Below are 12,287 nucleotides of genomic sequence, written 5' to 3' on the forward strand. Positions count from 1 at the left end.
TTTAGACTATTTTTATGCCCCCTATTTAACCCTATGAATAGCCCCAAGTAAAAAGTCTGAAGCCTACGAATTCAACACCTACTGAACCTATATTTTAGGAAAGGTTACAAGGTCCTAGGATTGTTTTAGGCCTTCTTAAGTCTTGGTTAGGTTTTAGGCTATAGTAATAGCTCCTCCATAACCGTACTGCGACAGTGTCCCTTGAAGATAGGGACGCTGCCGTTAGTTATGAATAATATAACTTTTAATAAACTATTTTTTTTTCTTTTGTAAAAATCACGAAACTTCTCATATTTTGTAGAACACCAACTGCATTGAATAGGGGTATATCCCATGGATCTAAAGAGATAGGACAATTGCCGATAAATTGATATACATACCAAATAATAATAAACAAGATTACCCCTTTTGTAGATTACAATCAGTTGTTGAAACGTTTGGACATTCAACTAAATGAACTATTCAATCAAAATTATTCAGCCAAGAATAAGAAAACGTTATTATAAACTTTGGGGACTAGAGTAATAAATAGCCTGATGTCCCCTCCCTCCCTGGGGTGTATCCACAATATTGATAGAAACCTGATAATTGATTTTGTCCCATGATTTATTATCCACTGCATTATATTGCATATAAAAGTTATTTTTGGCATCGTATTATAGACAGATTTTCGCGGATATTAAATTGAAAAATAATAATTTTAAATCAGTTTTAATTCCGAGGAATAAAAGGCATGAGATAAGAAAACTGGTAGGGGCACTTGAGATAGCTAGGGAGGGATAAGGGGAAGTCAACTTCCCCCTACTAACAATTTTAAGTTATAAACCATCTCAGAACTTGTGAGTAACTACATCGTATAGGAGAACCATATCGGTTTAGCAAGTTCCTTTGCTTCAGACGCATTTAAATAGAATCTTGTTAAATAGAATCTTCAAAGGAATAATAAAAATAATTTAAAAATTTAAATTTAATTTAAAATGTTTATTTCGAAAAATATATAATTTATTTTATTTATAATAAATTAATTATTAATGAATGAGGGGAAATTAACCAAGGTGGGGGGCAAGAATGGGGGCGTGAGCCACCAGGGGGGCGTGGTGGGCAACATGAGCTGCGGGATGGGCAACCAGAGGAGCGTGATGGGCGACATGGGCTGCGGGGTGGGCGACATGAGCGGCGGGATGGGCGACCAGAGGAGCAGGGTGAGCAGCATGCTTCAACAGAGATTTGTCAGGGCAGGGGACACCTTAATGTATATCTCGATTAGGTTAGGTTATGAATCTATCAAATCTTTTAATTCGTCAATCTATCTATCAATATATCAATCAATCTATCAAACCAACCATCTATCAATCTAACAATCTGTTAATATATCAATCTACCAATATGTCAATCTACAAATCTACCAATCTATCTTTCAAAATATCTATCTATCCAAATATCTATAAAATTATCTCCTGGTCTATCTAATATCTACTTATTATCTATCTAAGTACCTTCGTATTTAACATCAGCATGATATTGCTTGTATTCATCAACATAGTAATCAACAATCTGGGTTCTGCAGTCAGGGAGCTCAACCTTGAACAAATAATTATTATTCACGGATTTAGGGATGGAATAATGAACAATAATATCTTTCCCCCTCCCAATAACATTATGAAAAATATCATGCTTTCTTTGGCAGCTTAATATTTAAGATTATTTTAACATAAAAAGTCACCAAACCTCTAAATTTACAGTAAATTTAATTGTCAGCTAATAAAAATATTTAAAAGCGAGCAGGGAGATGGCAATAACGCCCAAGAATTTATTTGGAGGGTGTAAGATGTGTTTTTTTGTGCAAACGCCCTTCCCTCCACCTTGGACATCCTTGGAAAGGGGGAGACACATTGGAGTTGCAGCTGAGAAACATTTCCTCTATACCGTTACGTACTGACTGACTGACTGACTAACAGACAGACAAAGATAATTATAGAGTAGCTTCGCTACTAATAAGACCAAAATAAACTTACTCTATATTGTCCCTTCACGGTGTTGCCCTCTCTCTGTTCAGTTCTAAATAAAATAAGTTTTTAAAATTATTACGATCGTATTCAATAAAGACGTAAGGTTTTCTTTTTATTTGTTAAGAACTCACTGACCATTGAACTTTTTGAGTTCTCCATTTTTTCTTTCTCTATTTCTCTCTTTCTCTCTCTTACTCTCTCTCTCTCTCTCTATATATATATATATATATATATATATATATCTCATTCTTTCTCTCTATTTAAAGTCCCTAGAGGGGTGAAGCTTGCTCCTTACAAGAATGGTTATACTTATATTATTACTTGGATGCTACAGCAGATTTTCATGTTCTCTAAAAAAGTGAAACTTAAAGCGGGGTAAAATAGCATATCACACATCCACTACCGTTACCCCATCCCCTCACCTCCTACTGGAGGAACGAACTGACCAATAAATGATTTGTCTAACCTGGCATGGTGGTTGGGGTTGCCATAGGCATCATAATCGTTTACTTCAAATCCAAAAGCATAATCCTAAATAGTCAGTTTAATAATTTCAATTATATTAGCGGGAATTCTAATACTGCTAGGTATTGGTCTTTGACCCAACTTTGACCCAAACCTAAATTTAATCATTACATAATCATTTAATGAGATATGGTTTTTGTTCTGGAGGCGATTTCTCTTGAGTGGGTGGTGGTACCCTCCCAAAAATAGGACCATGAGAAGTTACATTGTAAAGGAGAACCATTTCGGTTCAGCGGTTAGTGAGATCCTTTGGTACAGACAGATAGATATACATACAGTATACTCATAGACATCTTGTTACTTTTACTTAAAGATGGATACTATGTTATTTTTTGTCTGCTAAATTTACATGAAACTAACATTTACCTTAGGTGGTTCCTCATGGTAAGGCTCTGGGTGGTAGGGAGCAGGGGCAGGATGATATGGGGCAGGGGCTGGGGCATAGGGAGCAGGGGCTGGGGCATAGGGGGCAGGGGCGTGCACCAGAGGGGCGTGGTGGACTAGAGGGGCAGCAGCGTGGTGCACCAAGGGAGCATGGTGGGCCAAGGGGGCGTGGTGGACCAGGGCGGCGCCATGATGGGGGAAGGCGGGTCCGACATCGGCGAGACCACGGCCAGCAACGGCCAGGAGGGTGGACAGGGTAGGGAGGAAGGCTCTGAAACAAACAATTATAAGTCAATTATTCAGGGATTAAACAATTAAATTGATCTACATATATCCCCAATTATGATACTCCTTCTTCTGAAGATTACAAATACTGGTTGAAACGTTTATAGACTAGATTAAATGAACCAACCAATCAAAATTCGATAAAAGTCCGCAGGGATGTTAAGCTAACAATAAGAAAACGTTATTGTAAGACTTTGGGGACTAGTAAAATAAACAGCCCAATGTCCCCTCCCTCCATGAAAATTATCATTGTTTCTTTATGGGTTACTTAAGATTACTAAAACTGCTGGATATCAAGTTTTCAGTCTACTATTAGGTCTATTTGGCAGCTGATTTTGGCCATTGTATGAAACAGTATTTTATCATATAATTTTTTATTTTACTGTCCACGGAAAGTTGTCTATGATACTATTCTGGAAAACCTTTAATTTTAAAAGTAAAAAGCAGATTCTACTTTAAATGCCAATTTAATATTGAAGTATAAAACATTTATATAAAAATTTGTTGCTGCATTATAAATGAATTGTTTAATATTTATTGTCTCTCATTGGCTTGGGAGTTTTTCTAATTTTCTTCCCATTTTTACGAGAAATCTTAGAATTCCTTTTTATGAATATTAAATGAAATAAACAAAAAAATTATAATGTCAAATCAGTTTTGATAGTTTCGAGGGGGCGAAGGCCCGGTATTAATCAAAACTGGTAGTAATTTTTAGTTTTATTTTTATATTTGTGGAAAATTGCCTGTAATATGATGCTATTCATGATTTTTCAGTATGGCTGAGATCAGGTTCTAATCCAACAGACATTAATCGGTTTTGAAGCCATACTGTAAAAAAGTTTACTTGCAAAGGAGTACAGTTTTGTTTTGTTATTACATATTTAATGGCATAAAACCTAATTAGAATGTAGTGAAATATAATTTTCAATAGACAGATAGACAGACAAAATAACAGATATAGTCACTTTTAGAATAATTTGGCGTCAAGAGGTCTTTATTAGGCTTTATCAATAATCATAAATATTAACCATTAAGCACATGACAAAAGACAAAAATGATATAATTTATAAAGACAATAAAACAGGGAGGAAGGGAAGTCCCCATAGTCTTATAATAATATTTTCTTATTCGTTAGCTTTACATCCTATGGGACTTTTATTTTATTTTGATAGGTTGGTTCATTAAGTTTAGTGTCCAAACGTTACAACCACTAATTGTTAACTACAGAAGGAGTTTTTTTTTGTGTATCATCATTGGGAATGTACATTATCTTATAGGCCATTGTCTTATCCCTTTAGATCTCTGTAATAAAACAGTGGATAGTATAAAATTACCATGATTAGTGAATCGTGAAATTTAGGTTTCTAATTTTAGATTTTGGCAATGCGAAGGTTTTAAACAAAACATTGGTTTAGATTTGCAAATTAATTATTAAAAGTGCAGCTACTCTATAACTAGATTATGACAGTATATAAAAGTTAACATAACCTAGAATATCAATTTTTTTGAGACTGGGCCTTCATAAATATAAATTCTCTTCAAATAAATATTAGCAGAAACGTTATTCTGGGAAAAAAAAATCTTTTCAAATATTTTTTAGAAAAAGAAGTTTTTGTCAAAAATCCAAGGTGAAATAAAGTTTTATTTGCATACCAAATATTTGAAATCAATCATTGTCAATAATAGTTTAATATTTTTATATGACCTTGTATTGAAAAAACATCTAATGTTTGGCACTTCATTTTCAGTTGCAAATCTTTTCCTTTAGTGGTTTTCGTGTGTTTTTCTATTATTAATAGTATTATGAAATTAAAATAGATATTGAGTGTTCTATCTTCCAAATCAACAATCAACAATCAAATATTCAAAAGTGCGCATGCTCTTTTATCTAACTTGTAAAATAAAAGTTTGTCCACTAAAAGATTGCATTGACTTAATTCATCATAAAAATGTAAAATATATCTCTACAAGGATTCTAAGGGATAAGACAATAGCCGATAAATAGATGTTTATCACCAATTATGATAACAAAATTACCCCTTCTGAGTGGGTGAAACGTTTAAACACTCAATTTAATTTTAAAAAGTCCCCAAAGTTTTAAAGGCAACAAATAAGAATCATAAAACTTTGAGGACTAGTGTAACAAACAGCACAAAGTCCCCTCCCTAACCTCTCTCTCTTCTTACACTAATAAAAGCAACAGAAGAATGTGTTATGTTTAAACAATACAGACAATAATAAATGTGAAAAATTTGCAAACAGGTATATGAGTATGAGTATGACCGTTTCAATGAAAATATACAAACATCGCTAATAAAACACATTTTTTGTTTTGGTTGTATATTTACTCCATAATTAACTTTGTCTGGTCGTCAGCTAATCCTTTAGTCCGTAAATGTTAATTTTCTCGGCTGATTTTTATGACAGTCGGCTGAAATTTCAAGGGAAGATTCCTATGACCTGTGTGCAACTAGTCTATACATTATTTTTTCTGTCTTTCTTTCGTTCATGCTTCAAAGGTCAAAAATACTCGTTTTAAAAAGGTTTCGAGGGTTTTGTAATTTTTATACTATGCATTATCTCTATTCGCTTTCACTTCTTAAAAACAATTCAACATCTCCTATAAAACTCAATTTGTCCGTTTGTCCATTCATGAGTTTTTTGCTTCGCTACTCAGAGATATTGTCATCCTTGTAATTTTGTAAGAACGTACTGGGAAAAGATTTGACCCTAGGGAGTATCTTATCTTAAACCATTTCTTTGATTCAGAGTCAACCAAGACATGTGACAATTATTCAGAGAGAGAAATAAAACAAGGATGATAACATCCATAAGTAAAGAAGAACAAAAAATAGTAAAAAGTTACGTCAGAAAGAAGCCAAAAAAGTAAATCTCAGCGTTATATCTACAATAGAAGCCCAGAAAACCACGTTTATGTAATGTAATGTAAAGTTTTGAAGACTGATTTTAATTTTGTGATTTTGTTTTTGATGTCCGTGAAAAATAGAAAGGATTTTTTTGTAGAATTAAAATCCCTATCTTTCATACCAATATAAAACTTGTAAACCAACAAGAAGTTTAATTTTAAACAAGCATAAAACAAAACGAAATGCTTCTTTAAAACATCCTAAATTTAGCTGCAGATCTTCTCTAAAGTTTTTTCCGTATGTTGGTCGGTTGGTATAGCAATAAAAAAGAAAATGAAATAAAGCATAAATAAATGGTTTAAAAGTCAAAACACTACGTATATAAATGCCAGTTATTGATTGTACTTTTTTTTATTAAAAATATTTTCCAGTATGGCTTCGAAATCGATTAATACCCACTGGATTAAAACCATTTCTCAGATTTACTAAAAAAAATCATGTATAGCAATTTCAGAAATTTCTCTCGAAAACCAGGTTCTTTTTAAATGTAATATTCGCGGAAAGCCTTCTAATAATACGACGCAATAACGCAATTATTCAAATGACTTTTTTTGTTTTGCGTTGATAAAATTACAATTAATTACTATTTATCACATTGCATGGACATACCTACTTAGAAGAAGCAAAATATCAACGTTGCCCAAAAATGAAATTAAGATAGTTTGACCTTTTGTGGTATTATCTATTTTAAACATCTTTGAAATTATTAAGAATACGTGTTTCAACAAAGAAACAAGGATGACAACATCCAGAGAATTAGACAAACAAACATTATCAATTATTATAGAGTAAGAGCTGATTAATATGAAAATTATTAAAAGCATTAGATATTAGGTTTGTTTAATATAAATAGTAGCGGAGCTACTCTAAAATTCAATTAATGCTAAGGGGAAAATGTTTTTTTTTATTTGCTATTTCTGATAGACTGATATATTTTTTAAAAATATTACTTGGTCATGCTACAAAAGAAAATTATACACTCTAATAATCACATGTGCTCTATCTTTCCACTTTCTTTTTATCTGCCCACTGCACATCTGCTTTATAACTCACTTTGTCCGTTTGTCCAACAATTATAGTTTGTGCTTCGCTATATATGGATGTTTTCATTCTTAGTTAAGTTCTGTTTAAATGTCATAAAATTGGCAACAAAACAAAACCAATATTTTTAATTTTTAAAATACGTTTTGATTTGAGTTTTTTGTAAGATGCCATCTTTAATCTTAAATCTACAAATAAATTGGCCTAAAACCATCATGGGACCTTTGTAGAGTCTTCCTAGAATGCAGAAATCTACAGGTTCAGAGTTTATTGAGATCACACAAAAACCGACCTTAGTACTTTATATATATACTAACAGATACGCCCATTAAGATGTACATCCCCAATGATGATACATAAAATCACCCCTTCTGTAGAAATCAATTATTGGTTGAAACGTTTTAAAACTCAACTAAATAAACCAGCCAATCAAAATTCAATAAAGGTCCCCAAGGTTGTTAGGCCAACGAATAAAAAATCTAATTACAAGACTTTGGGGACCAGTGCAATACACAGCCATTGTCCCCTCCCTTCCTGTACACACACACACACACAGATAGATATCATGTTACTTTTTATATAAGGATGAAGAAAGTTTTTATTTAGGAGTAAAACTAAATTTACGCCATCGATTTCAACTATTAGGTTTTCACAAAATGCACCATTTAAAAAAAATAGGCCATAAAGCCAAATGTAATCACCTCATATTGGTTAGAGAGATGGAAAAGGACTGACTGAAAGGGCGTCTGCAAGTGTAAAGTATCATCTATCTGTCTATCTATCTATCTGTGTGGCTATCTATCTATCTGTCCATCTGTTTTAAAGGGCGTCATGGTGCGTAAGTTGGACTTAACCTATTTTGGACTGCATTCATAAATTCAGGGGCTATCATACACATTCAAATTTAATATATTTTAAAAACTAGCGCTGTGCCTCTAGCTTTAATTCAGAAAATAAAACCATATACTGACCTATGTGAAGCTTACCTAAAATATAGAACCCAATCGGTTCAGTAGTTAGTGAGATCTTAAGCTTCAGAAAAAAAAAACATTATAAATAGGTAAGCAACTCTGCTATTGATAATGTATGTGTAAAGGAAGAATATAAACTTAAGATAAATATATATAGCAGGAATTGTCAATGAATTACTATGCATGATCTTTTTGTTATAAAATATAATACATTTTAGACAATAGTTTTTAAGGTCAGCCAATAAACAAGAAAGTTAGGCACTGAAGGAAATTGGTTTTGCCTCCAATATACACATGGGTCAAAATAATCATTATTGAGACCTTAAGTATTGTTGTTATCTATAGATTTATCAATTGCTTAAATTGCTACAAAAAAAATTTGCAATCCTATTTATCCCTTAATATAATTGTTAGATAGCTTTCCTCTCTCTCTTAAAGCTGCCTAAAGGCATTAAAATAAAGGGACGATTCTATAATTATCTTTAATTAATAGAATCACAATAAAGTTAACCTTATGGTAACATGAAATTGTACTGTTAAATGGCTAGAAGTTTAAATGTAGACTTCAACGGCGGTGTAGAGTAGAAAGGGGCGTAGTGACGCAAGCGTACAGGCACTGACGTGACGCAAGAGTAAACGCACTGACGCACCAGGCCGATGTGCGTATTCAAAATGCATGCGTAACATGGAGCAAAATTAGAGCACTTATAATATCTTTACTTAAAATCGACAATTGTCGACAAAATAAAATTCTAAAATGGATCATTAAGTCTAATAGAAAATAGCCTAAAACTTTCTAGGTAGAATAAAAGACTTGCTTGTAAACTACCTTTATTTTATAATAGAAGAATATAATTAACACTTCAGAAAGCCACAGACATCCGTTTTTAACAATTTTTTATCTTTAAAAGTTCTAAGGTTTAGCCATCTAAATTTTTAGAATGAAAAACTAGTTTTATGGTTTGATGCTAAATTATGATAAAAAAGAGAAATAAAAAGAGAGAGAGACTTATTAAATGTCAAAAACCTTTTCGCTGGTTTGTTATAATAATGCTTCAAGATTTCTTTTGGGAAATTTAATTGTTAAACTCAAACAAAGCCAATAATAATACCAGATTTGAATAATAGGTTATCTGTATGATTATCTATGCACGCGTTAAGTAATTTTAAACGTTATTTTAGGCGGTTTCCCCTTTATTGTATCTTGACCCAAAATGACCTTTAAAACACAAAGATATATAAATAAAAGTTTACAACAACAACAAAAAAAATGAAATAGGTTTCAGTGAAAGCACCACATTTTGTATTTAAACAATTACAGTTCATAAAAATGTCGTAAATTGAATTTTGATGTCTTCAGCTATGTTGTTATCATCTATAATACAAAGTAGTTTGTTTGTTTGTCTGTCTGTCTGTTTGTTTGTTTGTCTGTCTGTCTGTCTGTTTGTTTGTCTGTCTGTCTGTTTGTTTGTCTGTCTGTCTGTCTGTCTGTTTGTTTGTCTGTCTGTTTGTTTGTCTGTCTGTTTGTTTGTCTGTCTGTTTTTTTTGTAGCGAAGGATCTCGCTAACTGCTGAACCGATCGGGTTCTCCTTTACAGGGTAGCTTCTTTGGACCCGGGAAGGTTTATAACTATTTTCTTGTGGGTGGGACACCCCTAATCCCCAAAAAAAAGGATCTGAGTCTATCTCTCCCGATGAATCTTACTAACCGCTGTACTGTTAAGATTATATATTGTAGTTTCTCATTGGATTTGGCAGCATTGTCTATAACGAGCGCCTCATACCCATACCTTTTATTTTTTAATTTGTTATTATCCCACATCGCGCTAATAATGAATGAATTTACTCTTGATATTTTGGTAAACGTTTCAGTTTTCCCTCTTGACATTTGAAAGTACAATGAATTGGGTTTCTGAACAAAACAAGAAAAAACATAAGTAGCGAAGCACCAAAATAAGATCTACAAATCCACTCACTGATTGAGTTTAGTTTCACCTAGCTTCGTGATAGGTTTTAGGCTATTTTTAAGCAACTATTTTATTTAAAATACACAAATACATAAAGTGTATTCTAATATTAGTAAATTAATTTATTTAAAAGCTTAATGATATTTATTTTTAACATCCATAATTGGGTTTACAATTTTGGATACTAGATTTTAACTAATTTTAAATATATATTGAATCATTCGTTTATGTGGCGATGTTTAACTTTAGTTTTTTCCAATAAACGTCTCTGTTTATTATTTGCAGAAAAGTTTTAGCATAATTTTCCATGACTCAAATACAGTTAGTTGTAAAATAGGGTTCTTTCTGGTTTAATAAGAACCAAATAGAAATGTATTAAAAGACAAGGATGACAACAACTATAAGTAGCGAAGTACAATAGAATCATGGAACGGACATAGTGAGTTATAGAGCAGAGGTTCAGTTGTAATAACAAAGAAAAGAAAGAAAGATAATATGCAAAACTCAGAGAAAATCACAAAAACTTTAACAAAAAAATTTTTTGAAGCTTGACATACATACGGACAAAACAATGCATAGAGTATATTCGCATATGCCGTAGATATCTGTACTAGGGTTGGGCCGGATACTTTTTTTGGCCGGGTACCGGATACCGGATATCTGGCTGATTTTAAATGCCGGATATCCGGTTCCGGCCGGATATCTGGCCAACGTTCGATATCCGGTATCCGGCCGGATAATAAAAATGGCCAGATATCCGGCCGGATAACCGGCCAGACCGGATATCCGGCCCAACCCTAATCTGTACTAATAATTTTTTAGCTCTCTATCTGCAATATCAGCCAAGTCACATTGCACTTATAGCAGGAAAGTAGGTAAGCAACAATATCCAAAATCTTAAATGAGGAAAAGAAAATACATCAGTAGCATGGCCGACAAACCAATAGATTAGGTAAATTATACACTGTATGGTCATTCATTCTTTACAAAATTTTTCTTTTTTAGATGGGAGCCAAGAATATCATGTCCTTCCATAATGTTTTAGACAGATGGACGAATATTTCTAATTATAGAGTTGCGTCGCTTAGGATAAATTTTGACCTATTAAATTTATCTTGTTGCAGAAAACAAATAATGAACAATGATAACAATTATAATACTTTTTGAAAGAAATTATCTTTAACAAACTGCCCATGGCAATGTTTACCCTCTTGAGTTTCTTGCCAAAAGAAATTTAGGCTTAAACAAAGAATTAGACAGTAAAAATATTAAGTCTAGTAGAAATCAGAAAGACGGGACAATGTGCTGTGTATTACACTAGTACCCAAAGTTTTGTAGTAAAGTTTTCTTATATATTCGTTTGCTGAACAACTTTGGGGACTTTAGGGATTGGTTAGTTTATTGAGTTTCCAACGTTTCAACCCCTAATTTTAATCTATAGAAGGGGTAGTTTAAATGACAACGCATGTTCTAAAATGCTTTTTCTCTCCAACTTTCTAAATGATAAATGTATAAGTATTGATGTAAAGTCCTGACAACTACCTGGCCCAAGTGTCAGAGGCCCTTTTCGTCTTCTATTCTTTTGTAGAGACTCCGCTGTGTTTATATTTCCGACAATATCAGTTGTATCAGCAAAATTTTAAAGATCCAATACAAAATTTAACCCTGTGGGCAGAGTTATTTAGATGATATCCCCTCTATTTTTTTTACTTTGATATCTATATAATGCGTTGATTTTTCTTTCTGTCGAATAAATCTAGGGGTACAATTTTTTAACACATACTTCTGTCTTTTTGCTGATTATTAAGTCTATTAAAAGGAATGCAAAGACATTTATTTTTTAACTCTTATTTTATTCATCTTAATTGGAAATGATGATTTATTTTATAGTGAAACAATTGTCTTCCATCAATAAAATGTTAAAATAATAAAATGTGCTTGTATATATAATATAAAAAATTAATAAATCTATAACTTCACTTTATCTTGTTAACATTGTTTTCATAGAGTAAAGAACCCTTCTCAATTGGAAACATTGAAAAGCTCAAATACATTTTTATTTAAAACTTAATTTTTATTCATAAAATCTACCCTTATGTAAAGATTTTTGATAATAAAACAAAATCTTAACAAAAACAATTTGCAATTATAAATGATATTTAAAAACGCAGATTTTCTC

At 32.3% G+C, this 12,287-nt stretch overlaps 1 protein-coding gene across 1 annotated transcript; it reads right to left on the minus strand.

The window, feature by feature from the left end:
- Positions 1-966: 966 nt before the first annotated feature.
- LOC145325101 (uncharacterized) lies at positions 967-8,035 on the minus strand. The gene is made up of 6 exons (XM_080167947.1): positions 7,873-8,035; positions 2,901-3,189; positions 2,476-2,540; positions 2,016-2,058; positions 1,497-1,581; positions 967-1,246 (listed from the first exon to the last, which is right to left on the minus strand). The coding sequence occupies exons 1-6, from the start codon at positions 7,935-7,937 to the stop codon at positions 1,047-1,049; spliced, it is 747 nt and encodes a 248-aa protein (XP_080024073.1). The 5' UTR covers positions 7,938-8,035; the 3' UTR covers positions 967-1,046.
- Between the last annotated feature and the right edge of the window lie 4,252 nt (positions 8,036-12,287).

The sequence above is a fragment of the Acartia tonsa genome, chromosome 7 (assembly GCF_053477335.1).
Source record: "Acartia tonsa isolate MP-2025a chromosome 7, ASM5347733v1, whole genome shotgun sequence".
NCBI classification, from domain to species: domain Eukaryota; kingdom Metazoa; phylum Arthropoda; class Copepoda; order Calanoida; family Acartiidae; genus Acartia; species Acartia tonsa.